At 38.1% G+C, this 12,807-nt stretch overlaps 6 protein-coding genes and 1 long non-coding RNA gene across 12 annotated transcripts; 4 read left to right on the top strand and 3 right to left on the bottom strand.

Annotated features, from left to right (window-relative positions):
- Nucleotides 1-126: 126 nt before the first annotated feature.
- MGT1 (magnesium transporter 1) lies at nt 127-2,376 on the top strand (the record flags this gene model as incomplete). 2 transcript variants are annotated; one of them, NM_106738.2, is made up of 5 exons in its annotated part: nt 127-309; nt 637-1,246; nt 1,317-1,778; nt 1,873-1,920; nt 2,007-2,376. In NM_106738.2, exons 2-5 carry the CDS (start codon nt 656-658, stop codon nt 2,235-2,237), a joined length of 1,332 nt encoding a protein of 443 aa, NP_565247.1. In that variant the 5' UTR covers nt 127-309; nt 637-655. The 2 variants fall into 2 exon arrangements, with proteins under 2 accessions (NP_565247.1, NP_001322724.1); NM_001335020.1 differs by lacking the exon at nt 127-309 and adding an exon at nt 481-515 and having other exon boundaries at nt 2,007-2,237.
- Nucleotides 2,316-3,398, bottom strand: AT1G80890 (GAG1At protein). Its single transcript, NM_106737.3, has 2 exons — nt 3,165-3,398; nt 2,316-2,742 (listed from the first exon to the last, which is right to left on the bottom strand). The coding sequence occupies exons 1-2, from the start codon at nt 3,313-3,315 to the stop codon at nt 2,651-2,653; spliced, it is 243 nt and encodes an 80-aa protein (NP_178204.1). The 5' UTR covers nt 3,316-3,398; the 3' UTR covers nt 2,316-2,650.
- On the top strand, nt 2,722-3,354 carry AT1G09993. The gene has a single exon (NR_139735.1). It is a non-coding gene; the product is annotated as an other RNA (long non-coding RNA).
- Nucleotides 3,399-3,518: 120 nt separating the features above from the next.
- AT1G80880 (Tetratricopeptide repeat (TPR)-like superfamily protein) lies at nt 3,519-5,875 on the top strand (the record flags this gene model as incomplete). 3 transcript variants are annotated; one of them, NM_001335018.1, is made up of 3 exons in its annotated part: nt 3,519-4,197; nt 4,303-5,445; nt 5,549-5,875. In NM_001335018.1, the coding sequence occupies 2 exons, from the start codon at nt 3,605-3,607 to the stop codon at nt 5,330-5,332; spliced, it is 1,623 nt and encodes a 540-aa protein (NP_001319433.1). In that variant the 3' UTR covers nt 5,333-5,445; nt 5,549-5,875. The 3 variants fall into 3 exon arrangements, with proteins under 3 accessions (NP_001319433.1, NP_001323017.1, NP_178203.1); NM_001335019.1 differs by having other exon boundaries at nt 5,535-5,875; NM_106736.2 differs by lacking the exon at nt 5,549-5,875 and having other exon boundaries at nt 3,605-4,197; nt 4,303-5,423.
- A 252-nt stretch (nt 5,876-6,127) lies between these two features.
- AT1G80870 (Protein kinase superfamily protein) lies at nt 6,128-8,627 on the bottom strand. The gene has a single exon (NM_106735.3). The coding sequence runs from the start codon at nt 8,391-8,393 to the stop codon at nt 6,315-6,317; it is 2,079 nt and encodes a 692-aa protein (NP_178202.1). The 5' UTR covers nt 8,394-8,627; the 3' UTR covers nt 6,128-6,314.
- Nucleotides 8,628-9,968: 1,341 nt separating this feature from the next.
- Nucleotides 9,969-10,988, bottom strand: AT1G80865 (uncharacterized protein). Of its 2 annotated transcripts, none has more exons than NM_148671.2 (2): nt 10,699-10,988; nt 9,969-10,399 (listed from the first exon to the last, which is right to left on the bottom strand). In NM_148671.2, the coding sequence occupies exons 1-2, from the start codon at nt 10,897-10,899 to the stop codon at nt 10,208-10,210; spliced, it is 393 nt and encodes a 130-aa protein (NP_683512.1). In that variant the 5' UTR covers nt 10,900-10,988; the 3' UTR covers nt 9,969-10,207. The 2 variants fall into 2 exon arrangements, with proteins under 2 accessions (NP_683512.1, NP_001320316.1); NM_001335017.1 differs by having other exon boundaries at nt 9,969-10,357.
- A 103-nt stretch (nt 10,989-11,091) lies between these two features.
- On the top strand, nt 11,092-12,548 carry PLMT (phospholipid N-methyltransferase). 2 transcript variants are annotated; one of them, NM_179585.4, is made up of 3 exons: nt 11,092-11,486; nt 11,845-12,147; nt 12,224-12,548. In NM_179585.4, exons 1-2 carry the CDS (start codon nt 11,242-11,244, stop codon nt 12,092-12,094), a joined length of 495 nt encoding a protein of 164 aa, NP_849916.2. In that variant the 5' UTR covers nt 11,092-11,241; the 3' UTR covers nt 12,095-12,147; nt 12,224-12,548. The 2 variants fall into 2 exon arrangements, with proteins under 2 accessions (NP_849916.2, NP_565246.1); NM_106734.2 differs by having other exon boundaries at nt 11,845-12,548.
- Nucleotides 12,549-12,807: the final 259 nt, after the last annotated feature.

The raw sequence follows: 12,807 nt of genomic DNA, 5'->3' as shown, positions 1-12,807 counted from the left end.
TTGATGCATTAAATTATTGAACAAACATTAATGAAATAGATAGCTAGAGCATTTTATAATGAAAGTTGCGTTAAACCGGTAAATTTGAGTCTCAACCAATATAAATTAGTTAAGAATCGGTTTGCATTACTCACTACATGTAATTTGATTTCGTCTACAAAGTACCAAAACGCAAAAAAGGTTCTAACTTTTGCTTCTTCTTCGCATTCACTCAAACCAAACTAGAAGACGGAATCCGGCCAAGTCACTTCCGCAATCCTTTCGAATTTAGATTTTAGGGTTACTTTGTCGGAGATTGTTAATTTGGAGGTGTGAATTGAAATTTTCTCTACAATTTCCGACCTTTTTGGTATATATTGTCTCTGTTTTATTGTTTTGGGACGATCCATCTGATTTTGTGGGATATGACCGATGAAACACTCTATAGTATTCTGATCTTTTCCTTGTGATGTATGCTTTCTTAAGCTTCCATTTTTTATCAGAGAGATTAGTCTGTATTTATTACTTCGCTTCTGGTATTTGAAAGACGATCCTGCTTGGAGAAATTTCTATTCTTGACTTTTTATTTATTTTATCAAATAGACCTTGAAGAGATTCTTTTTATATTTCATTCCTTATACTTACCTGGTTTTGTAGTATCTGGAGATTGGCAACAATGTCTGAACTCAAAGAGCGTTTGCTTCCTCCAAGACCTGCTTCGGCTATTAACCTTAGAGGTGATGCAGGCTCTCGTCCTTCTCCTTCAGGGAGACAACCACTCCTTGGAGTTGATGTTTTGGGTCTCAAGAAGCGTGGACAAGGCCTTAAGTCGTGGATTCGTGTTGATACTTCTGCCAATTCTCAGGTCATTGAGGTTGATAAGTTCACTATGATGCGTAGATGTGATTTACCAGCACGGGATTTAAGGCTGCTTGATCCTTTGTTTGTGTATCCGTCAACTATTCTTGGTAGAGAGAAGGCTATTGTTGTTAACTTAGAGCAGATCCGTTGTATTATTACTGCGGATGAGGTTTTGCTCTTGAATTCCCTTGACAACTATGTGCTTCGCTATGTTGTTGAGCTGCAGCAGAGACTAAAGGCAAGTTCTGTTACTGAGGTTTGGAATCAGGACAGTCTCGAATTGAGCAGGAGGAGGAGTAGGAGTTTAGACAATGTGCTTCAGAACTCATCCCCTGATTATTTACCTTTCGAGTTCAGGGCTCTTGAAGTTGCACTTGAAGCTGCTTGTACCTTCCTTGATTCCCAGGTCAGTGATTGATTCACAACTTATTGTTATTTAGTATGCTCAGCATTGAGAATAGATTTTCCCTTTGTAGGCTTCAGAGTTAGAGATTGAGGCATACCCATTATTGGATGAGCTTACCTCAAAGATCAGTACTCTAAACTTGGAGCGTGCTCGTAGACTAAAGAGCAGACTTGTAGCATTGACGAGACGAGTTCAGAAGGTTCGGGATGAGATTGAACAGCTAATGGACGATGATGGGGATATGGCAGAAATGTATCTAACAGAGAAGAAGAAGAGAATGGAAGGATCTTTATATGGTGATCAATCTTTACCTGTTTATCGAACAAATGATTGTTTTTCTCTGTCTGCGCCAGTTTCTCCTGTTTCTTCTCCTCCTGAGTCCCGTAGACTTGAGAAAAGCTTGAGCATTGTAAGGAGCCGGCATGACAGTGCTAGGAGCTCAGAAGACGCAACCGAGAATATAGAGGAGCTAGAGATGTTGCTGGAAGCATACTTTGTTGTCATTGACAGCACTCTCAACAAGCTAACCTCGGTAACTAAAAACCTCGCCTTTGTGATCATTCATCATCTTGTTTTAACAGCTTTTAAAAGCGGTTTAATCACCTGCAACTCTCTTTACTCTTCAGTTAAAGGAGTACATCGATGATACCGAAGATTTCATCAACATTCAATTGGTATACCTTGAAATCTTGATCTTTTTTAGATATCTTATTTGCTTAGAAAACCTTAAGAATCTGCTGAAAATTTCTGGAATTTGCAGGATAACGTACGGAATCAGCTGATCCAATTCGAGCTGCTGCTAACTACTGCCACATTCGTTGTAGCCATCTTCGGGGTTGTAGCCGGGATCTTTGGGATGAATTTTGAGATAGACTTCTTTGAAAAGCCTGGTGCTTTCAAATGGGTTTTAGCCATTACTGGAGTGTGTGGCCTTGTTGTATTTTTGGCATTCCTCTGGTACTACAAACGTAGAAGACTCATGCCTCTGTGAAGACATAACTACCCTGACACGTAGACGATTGTTTTACTGTTTATGTTGCTTAAATCTATACATTAATCGCCTGTGACCTTTACAAGATAAAACCCCGTGTATTTTTTTTTTGGGTTACTGAAAGATTATTAAGCAAACCATACCAGACTCATCTTGATCTTTCACTTTATGGATTGTCCTAGTCGAAACTCACAGCTCACACAACAGTATCGTAAAGGATGAATCCTTTAACTTATCGCAAATTTACATATCTTCGATAAAGAAACCTAAGTGTAGAGTGTAAAGATACATATCTGAACTGAACCACACTCTAGAACAGACATGGCTGAGTTTATAGACATGGAAACGATGATGTATGGATCCATTCACAAAATGTAGTTGACTAGAGTCTCCATCCAAGTGGGGGGAGATGACTACTTATCCGAGGATGAAGATGATGAGAGACGAGCTTTTCGAGCTTTATCAGCTTTTTCCAAGTAATCTTGGTGAGAACGATGCTTTGATCCTGAAACAAACCAGATTTACCAAACAACAAAAGCCAATAAGAGAAACAATTAGCCTATATAATGAACAAAACAAGGAGAATATTACCAAATGTCACATATAGCAAATAAGATATTTAACCATTGAGATTATGCAATTGAATCGATGTGTGATCATCAGGGGAAAAAGCAAACAAACTTGGTAAAAAATGTGATCATGCAAGTCTATTATGATCCAAACAGAATAAACATTGTGACTCATCATTATCATATAATCAAACTCTATTTGATCGACCACTTGATTGCATTTGCCAAGAAATATAAAGTTAGAAACTTTAGATTCTAAATCTTTCAGCTATTGATATCATCATCCTCTTCCATTTCGGAATCTACAGAGAAACATCTATTTATATATTTCAATCTAAATCGCCCAGAGAAAACGAACCTTGATTCATTAGATACCAAGGGATTCCGAAGATGATGGAGATAATCCCGATCCCAGCCAAAACGTGCTTCTTCTCCCCACTGTAGACATAGTGCTCCATCTTTGCCCTAATTCCTCCTCCTCCCAAATTGCTCTTGCTCTCATTTCCCATCTCGATCTCCACAGGTTTTGCTTCTTCTTCTTCTTCTTCTTCTTCTTCTTCTTCTTCTTCTTCTTCTTCTAGGGTTTATCAGGAATTAGATCCCTCTCTCTCTCGGATCTTTTAAAGAAATCTAAAATGGGCCCTATTTAGGCCCATTCATATTAGTGTTACTTTGTTTATTACCATATTAGACCCCATATTATCTATATATTCGTTTTTGACCCCATTAACTTCATATCCTCATCCCATTAAGACCATGTTTGAAATGTATTAATTTAAGCCTTCTCACTCACTCGCTATGGCCGCGATCGTTGCCATTGGTAGGAAACTCGCGCGAACGCCACAATGGCGGATTGTTCAGCATCAATCTCTGCTACGTCGTGCAGTGTCGACGTCGTTTTCGAGCTCAGTTTCCCAAAATCATTCCTTCTCTTCAGCATTTCATCGAGCAGGTCATGTGCATTCTCAAGTTTTAAGCTATCTCCCACATTTTGCCTCTTCTAATCGCTTCTCCACCAAAACCATCTCCGAAACATTTGATATCAACTTAACAGCATTGGCTCCGTTAGAAAAGGGTCTGATTGATTTAATCAGACAGGTCTCTGAGCTGGAGTCAGAGGCGGATGCCATGGCTTCTCTGGAGGACTCATCATTTGATCTAAATCATGATTCTTTCTACTCCTTAATCTGGGAATTAAGAGATGAATGGAGGCTTGCCTTTCTAGCATTCAAATGGGGAGAGAAACGCGGCTGTGATGATCAGAAATCTTGTGATTTGATGATCTGGGTGTTGGGTAATCATCAAAAGTTCAACATTGCTTGGTGTTTGATCCGTGATATGTTTAATGTTTCAAAGGATACTAGAAAGGCCATGTTTCTCATGATGGACAGGTTCGGTTTCGTCTTCTTGATAAAAGTTTCTCTTTTGTTGTGCTAAATTGAAAGATTTACTAGCTAGGTATTGAATTGGTTGTCTTGGTGACGGTGTTGATGTAGATATGCTGCTGCTAATGATACTAGCCAAGCTATTCGGACATTTGATATTATGGATAAGTTTAAACACACTCCTTATGATGAAGCATTTCAAGGATTGCTATGTGCATTGTGTAGACATGGCCACATTGAAAAAGCTGAAGAGTTCATGCTTGCAAGCAAAAAGCTCTTTCCGGTGGATGTTGAGGGATTCAACGTAATTCTTAATGGTTGGTGTAACATTTGGACTGATGTGACTGAAGCAAAGAGGATTTGGCGAGAGATGGGGAATTACTGTATCACGCCTAACAAGGACTCTTACAGTCACATGATCTCTTGCTTCTCTAAAGTTGGGAACCTTTTTGATTCTCTCAGGCTATACGATGAAATGAAGAAACGGGGATTGGCTCCAGGGATTGAAGTTTACAATTCCTTGGTTTATGTGTTGACCCGTGAGGATTGCTTTGATGAAGCTATGAAGCTTATGAAAAAGTTGAACGAGGAAGGATTAAAGCCAGATTCAGTGACCTACAACTCGATGATACGCCCCCTTTGTGAGGCTGGAAAGCTGGACGTAGCCAGGAATGTATTGGCAACCATGATTAGTGAGAACCTTAGTCCAACAGTTGATACATTTCATGCATTCCTTGAGGCTGTAAATTTCGAGAAAACTTTAGAGGTTTTAGGCCAAATGAAGATCTCTGATTTAGGTCCTACAGAAGAGACCTTTCTTCTTATTCTTGGAAAATTGTTCAAGGGAAAGCAACCAGAAAATGCTTTGAAGATCTGGGCAGAAATGGATCGTTTTGAGATAGTGGCTAATCCTGCTCTTTACTTGGCTACAATACAGGGCCTTTTGTCATGTGGGTGGCTTGAAAAGGCCAGAGAGATCTATTCAGAGATGAAATCAAAGGGGTTCGTAGGAAATCCTATGCTCCAGAAACTTCTTGAGGAGCAAAAGGTGAAGGGGGTCAGAAAAAGCAAGAGGATGAATCTTCAAAAAGTTGGTTCTCAGGAAGGCTACAAGGGTCAACGATCAGTAGACAGAAAATAATCAGATAGGGGTAAGACTTGAAGTTTCTCATCAAACGATCACTGAAATAATGACTCAATTCTCAAACCTCACGGTCTCCACTCTTTCACTACATCCGCCGTGCAGTTTTCCAGGTAATCTTTTCGTCAGTTTACTAGATTTGCTGATCGCTACCTTTGCATATTCCTAATATCAATGAATCTGCAAAACTAATCATTTGCAGCCATGCTGATTCAGGAATCTCTCTCCGGATTACATGATAGACGTTAAAAACTAGTGTGATTCTTGATTGTTACACGTCCACGCATCGCTGCACGTTCAAGTTACAAGAAGTTAAAGTTCAATGTGTTATGATATGAGCCAGACTGCAGAACAGGCAAAGGCTGAGCTCACTGTGTTTCCAAGGCAAGATCTTCAGAGCTCTCTCATAGTCTATTTGTGTCCTTTTCTGTATTCTTTTGTCCTTGGACTTCATTTTCTTATATAATATTTTTGTATTCTGTGACTCGTGAACCAATGATGAATGTTATGGCCTTGGATTCTTTTATGTGTTGCAATTTTTTCATGCCACATTTCAAGGAACCATCAGTTTACTCCATCAAGAGTATGGAAAACATCGAAAAACCTTTTAAATATTGATATATAAATTAGTATAAACTAAAAACTAAAAACGTTTTTCGATAAATGAAATAGGTGTTAAAATTCTAAATAAACATAATTGGACAATCAATTAGTTTACACATATTTAAAATTTAACACTTAAAAAACAAAAATATTAGGTATAGTTAAGAAAATAAGACAATTTATCTAAAATTATTTAATCAATCGAAAAAGTTTAAAGTTTAAATATTTATATATAAGATTTTAAATTATATATATAGTTTACAAAAATTACAACATAATACAATTCTCAAAAGCTAAAACTCTTTCAAGTTACATCCAACAATTTCGAAAATGAAAAGATCATATCAAACCTCGAACTACTACTCTGCATTGCCCTGTTTTAGCTTCTCCGCTTCGATCTACTGCCGTAAACTTTTCCCGGTGGCGATGGAGAAAACTCGAAAGCAGTGGAGGAAATGTCCATTTCCCCTCTCAAGATTCTCACAACTTCACTAACATCAGGCCGTAACTCTGGAGCTTTCTGCAGACAAGCCAAAGCCAAGTTAATGCACAATCCTGCTTCTTCCTTGTTATACCCATCCTTCAATTTCTCGTCGACCAGCTCAAGAACGTTCCCTGACTGAGCCAGTTGCCTACACCAGCTCACCAAATTTGCTTTTTCAAGCTTCATCGGCGATGCAAGGACGTGTAAAGGCCTCCTACCCGAGACTATCACTAGAATCAGTACTCCAAAGCTGTAGATATCTCCTTTCTCCATCAAGTAACAGCAACCGCCTCCATATTCCGGTGCTATGTAACACAATGTTCCTCTCATACTCGTCGTGCTGCTTAATTCACGGCTGAACAAATCACCACTCCACATCTCACTCCCCATCGATCCATTGTTGTTCTTCTTCTTCTTCTTGCTGCTGCTATTGCTTTTCCTTCTCCATCCTCTTCTGAAGCTAAATTCTCCCGCTGCTTCTCCTTCTCGGTCGTGCACGCTGTTTTCACCCTTTTGTCGGAAACAGTAACGAAAATGCGGGAATTTCAAATGATTCTTGAACTTGATTCTCAAAACTCCAATCTTCTTTTTGTTATTCATCTCTTCTTGATGCTCTTCCTCTTTCCACCATTCCTCCATATTCCTATGCTTCTTCTTCTTGTTTTTCGATCTTTTGTTCTTCCTCTCGCTGATCTCTTCTTTTGCAAACTTCTCTTCCAGAGTGTCAAACCTAGATTCATTCAAACCAGACTCATCTCGATGTTCTGCTTTATCGATTGTCCTAGTCGAAACTCCCAGCTCAGGAGTAGTGATGACCTTCTTGTCATCATCCCAATCCGGATTAGCAGTGTCAATCTGACTCCCTATCCATTCCCTAACATAATCTTTACTACACAATTCACCACTCCCTTCTTGCTTCCACCACCAATCTCTCCCCCATTGCTTAGACCCCTTCCCCAAATCAAGAACCGAATTCGGACTCAATAAATTCATCTCCTTGCCCTGATCAAACTCATGATCCTCACATGACAACACAACATCATTTGAAACCTCTTTTCCTTTTGTCTCACCATCCATTGCTAAACTCATCGAATTCAGACTCATTTCCTTAATGTTACGGCTTGTTCTACTGTTCTTGGAAGACGAAGAAGCTTGTAGAGCAAGAGCAAAATCAACCTCATGATGCGTTGGAGTACCAATGGCGGTCTGAGGAGTGCTCTCTCCTCCAAAATTCCCAGAAAGTTCTTGGCTAAACAAATCAACCCCATAACCTCCCTCCACTTTAACCCTAGACAACCCAAAATCCGAAATCTTCGCCCTAAATTCAGAATCAAGAAGAACATTACTAGGCTTGATATCTCCATGAATCACTGGTGGGTCACACCCGAAATGCATAAATTCGAGAGCTTTCGCTACATCGAGGATGATACCGAATCTCCTTTCCCAATTCAAGCACGAATCGCCATCTTCGTTAAAGAGAAGCTCTTGAAGGCTCTTGTTTGGCATATACTCATAAATCAAGAACCTGTGATTCTTCTCGACGCAATAACCTAAAAGGGTAACCAAAAAAGACGATTTTAACCCGCCAAGAATCTGTAACTCGTTCTGAAACTCGGTCTCTGTTTGTATAGAGAGGTTATCGAGTCTCTTAACCGCGAAAAGCTTGCCGTCTCGTGTAATGCCTCGGAACACAGTACCAGAGCCACCTTTACCAATCACATTGGATTCGTCGAAATCGTTTGTTGCTAGTTTAAGCTCTTTGTAAGTGAAAAGCTGGAGCTTTAATGGCGATGCAGCAGCAACGTCGAAAGGGATGGTTCTGGAACGGTTCAGAAGAGAAATCCAGAGGTGATAGATGAAGTAGAGAATTGCGAAGAAGATTACAAGAGAGGATGAAATTGTAAGAATCAAGAAGAGAGTTTTTGTTCTGTTATGGAATAGCTTTGGTCGGGTTGGATTTGGTCTTGAAGGCATGTCTCTCTGTTACAAAGATAGAATCGTTTCTGAACATTCGGTATCTCTCTCTCTCTCTGTTATCAGGTTTAACTCTGAATCTAGCTAGCTAGTCGTTGAGAATGTCTAGACGGAAAAAGCTGTTTCATTAGTTTGCTTTATTTCTTTATAGTTTACTTTGAGAATTAAAGAATTATATAGTTCACGTTTTTTCTCAAAAATATTTGATTTTCATAGAAAATCGGATGTTCAAACTGCGTAATAATTAGATATAGAGAAAGAAAAAGGTTATTATTTTACAGTGCTTGGATTTGACAAAAATATAAAACGACAAAAAAGGTTGTAATTAGAAAAGAAAGAAAGGAAATGATAATGTTGTTTATAATGATGATGTTACTTGCTTTTGGTAGTGGATCACATACTGATGTTAAGATTAGACTTTTTTTTTTTTTTTTTTTTTTGGTCCTAGTCGTTTACTTTTTAAGTTAGGATTGAATAATTGGATAGTTAGGATAACTCAAAGAAGAGATTTGTTAGCTTGTTAACGAGATTCAATGTAAGAAATTAGTTAACGATCGAGTTGGGAGGCGAAGTGTTCAAGATCCGCTTTGACTGCTTCGGGAGTTATGCATAAATTATAGATTTTGTACTTTTGCCCCATATCTTTAATATGCACATATCCCACCCACCCCCTTTTGTAGTCTTTTGTACATTAAACAAATATTTTAGCATATGAAATTATGTTCAAATGACTCTATAAGAAAAATGACTCTATTATAAAAACAGCATTGCTTTGAATCACACACTCGAGTTTGAAAAGGACACTATAGCTAGCTGTTTGGCAAAACGTACACGAATCTCAAAAGATTGCAAATGGATATTTTGGTTCAAATTCGATCGACAAAAACTTGTGAGTATTATGGTATAGAAAGATCCATAACGATTCTGGTATTGTTACGACAAATGTAATGTCAAGTTCGTAAGAAAACAAAAACTCTACGGGATGTCCCATTCTTTATGTTTGTGATAAAGTCATAAGTGGGTACTGTATGTGGACCAACAATGTCATGTGCACTCAGATTTTTGAAATATTTCGTTATTCAAAAATCAAAATAAAGAGAGTGAGTCAGAGTAAAAGAATCTCCACTGTCTTTTGTTGTGTTGCCCTTACAGAGTTTTGGTGTTTGATTTGAACCATTAATTATTATCATCAATAGTCTATCAACAACAACAACAACAACAACAACAACAAAACTCTTACATAGTCTAAAATGCTTTCCATAGAATTTATACTACAATCTATTTCATGGATTATCAAAGTATCAATGCCGTGGATTCTGTTCAAGGAATTTTTGGTGTCAGACAAAGTTATACTTTTCCTTGGATCACTCAGCATGTATTTGCCGTTAGTGTATTGATAATCTCTGATGGATCGGAATCCTCTCTTTGTGACATCCTTTCTGTTTTTGACGATTTGTTATCACCAACCTTCAAATAAGTAAAGAGAAGTAGCCATGCAATTTTATTTTATTTTGTTCAAAAGTATACATGCAATTATTTGCAACAAAGAAAACAAGAAATTTGCTACAAATAATTCAAAAGCACTAAATAGTAAATATTCATGAAATTATTTTAATTATTCTCAAACATCAATCTCTCAAAGACAGATTTACATCAACACAAGAGGAACGTATATGAATTCACGAAATTTAGCGTTCAGATCCCAAGTATGATTCAAAACGATGGTGCTTCAGTGACAAGGAACATGAGTACATGACATAAAAATGCTTCGAGTTATAATATGATTCCTTATAAGAAATAAAAACATCAAACGTTTACTCGTCAATATTACTATATCCGTGCATCAGAATCCTCTGAAACTGGCGGTCTTTACCTTTTGCGGCTACTGGCGGTCCCTGAAACTGGCGGTCTTTGCAGACTTGCTCTGAGCTTATGCTTGTATGTGTGGTATTATATTCCCAACGCTGCAAAGCATTTTCCGTTGTCAGCTCTTGGATGGTTTCAGACTGCAGAGTAACATGCGTTCCAAAATGTAGAAAAACAAAAAGAGAGAGAGAGAGAGGTCCTTGAAATGTCAACAAAGGAGAACATATAATCAATATGACAGTATTACATAAAGTTATCAAGAACCCAGCAAGCATTTCATAAAATGTAAAACTCAATGCAGAAAGATACTCCTATATTGACAAAGGTGCAACAGAATAGGTAATGAAATCATGTCATTTTCTAGAATTATCCAATAAAAACCAACGTTATAGTCAAGTCAACAACGCGAATATACATGAGTACTTTGTGAGAGGCCAACCTGAGCTTTTAGATGATGTTCAAAACTGGGATGAAGAGGATTGAGGAACTTGGAGCCAAACGCCGAGCAAAGGAAAAGAATTCTAAAGCTGCAGCCAAAGCTAAAGCTGAAGCGGAAGTAGAAGATCACTTGAAAATCTGATCCGTGCTGTATATATCGTAACAAACTTGAGCGATGTATTGTTAGCAGACACTTAGGCATAGTTGATCTTGAGATATCCAATATATCTATCTAGACGATGATCGTAAACCCACTACATAATACAAAAAAAATATGTTGGTGTAGCCCTTGAATACAAAAAAAAAAAAAAAGGCAATTAAAACTTACTTTTAATTTGATTTGAAGATGTGTAGCATATGATTGTATTGGGCAAAAGAAATATGTTGAGGCCTATTTAGAGACCCTTGGGCCAAATAAATCTGTTGATGGCTATTTAGATACCCTTGGGCCAAACAAATCTGTTGAGGCCCATTTAAAGACCCAATAAAAGTCGTTTTTCTTGGGAAAATCAGAAAAAACAGAGCAAGAAAAAAAGAAAGCGAAATGGGATTATTGGCCGCGATCGGAGTTCTGTTGCCATTTCCGTTCTACTGGTGGCTGTGGACGAATGCTCAGTCATGGGTCAATCTCTGCGGCCGAGAAAGAGACCCATCGACGGTAATGGCACGTGTTTCTCACGTGCTCAAGGCTGCTCAACTCCTTTCTCTCTTCTCCGTTGCTTCTCTCTCCTGGCCGCCTCCGCTCTACTTCTGGCCTCTCATGGCCTTTGGCCAGTTTCTCAACTTCAGGTCCAATCTTTTTGTTTCCGTTCCTCTCTCAATTTGTTGAATTCGTAATCGAATCGAATGGCATGAGATCGATGATAATAAAGATCTTTAGTCAAATCCATTTTTAGTTTGAAATTGCATCTGTAGACGTTGTGAAAGTTTTGTCTTTTCTTTTTTCAAGTTTTAATCATCGAATCTGGTTTAGTTTTGTGAAGGTTTGATACTTGAAGGTCACATCTTTGACTGTTAGGTGAAGTTGTGTTTTTGTCCCAACAAAATGGATATTGAGTGATGTTTGATATGGTGGACACTTCTATGTTCTGTAACTGAGCTCTCTTGTTGTAAAGTTTTGTTAACTTAAAAGGTCACATCTTTGCAGGGTATACCAATTGTTAGGTGAAGCTGGGACTTATTACGGTGTTCGATTCGGGAAGAACATACCATGGGTTACAGAGTTCCCATTTGGAGTCATTAGAGATCCACAGTATGTTGGGAGTATCATGTCTCTATTGGCATGCCTCTCTTGGGTTCCATTTCAATACATTCTCCTCTGGTCTCTCGGTTATGTTTTCATGATGTTTCTCGAGTCAAAGGAGGATCCAAATGCTCGTGCCAAATCCATCTCATGATTCCTAAGCATAACCCACTAGTCTTAGAAGAGCTCAACTCCCATGAACGTCAGGTCTTGACTGTTTTCTTTATGAGTTTGTATTCTCTTTTGTACTCAAACTGATGCTACACTTTCATGGATAATGCAGTTACCTTTTCTCGGGTTATCGGTAGTCTACAGAATTGTCGAAGCAAGTACTATTAAGTTTATATTTACCCTTTATGCCAAAGCCAATGATGATGCATCTGCTGCAAAGAACCAACTGGAAATATAGGGCACATTTGTAATAAATAAAAACTAATGGAAACAAATGTAATAAACAGAACTTTAAGGAGCGATTGCAATAAACAAATCTATAGGAAATATCTGTAATAAACACAAAATATCGGGAATATATGTAATTATTCTTTTTTGGGAAAAATATGTCATTATTCAAAACTATGTGAAATCTACGTAAATACACAAAATGTGGGGACTCGAGTACGAAAGAAGAAGTTTTGTTTATGGTGTAATTAAATCTCTTGTCTTGGCATGGTTTTGATAGAAGACAAAACATTCCTAATCTGTCTAGTAATCATTAAGCAATAAGCAAGCAACTAATTTTTAGTTTGGCTTTGTCGGGTTAAGAGTTAAGAAGACCCATAGTTTTGAAACTTGAAACAGTCCTTACTGGCTAATTAGATTTTAACCCGGGGTTTTTCCGGGTCGGGTAAACCAAACGATGACGTGTCA

This window comes from Arabidopsis thaliana, assembly GCF_000001735.4.
Source record: "Arabidopsis thaliana chromosome 1 sequence".
Classification (NCBI taxonomy): domain Eukaryota; kingdom Viridiplantae; phylum Streptophyta; class Magnoliopsida; order Brassicales; family Brassicaceae; genus Arabidopsis; species Arabidopsis thaliana.
The sequence above is the reverse complement of the archived record's forward strand: the minus strand, read 5'-3'. Positions and strand labels throughout refer to the sequence as shown.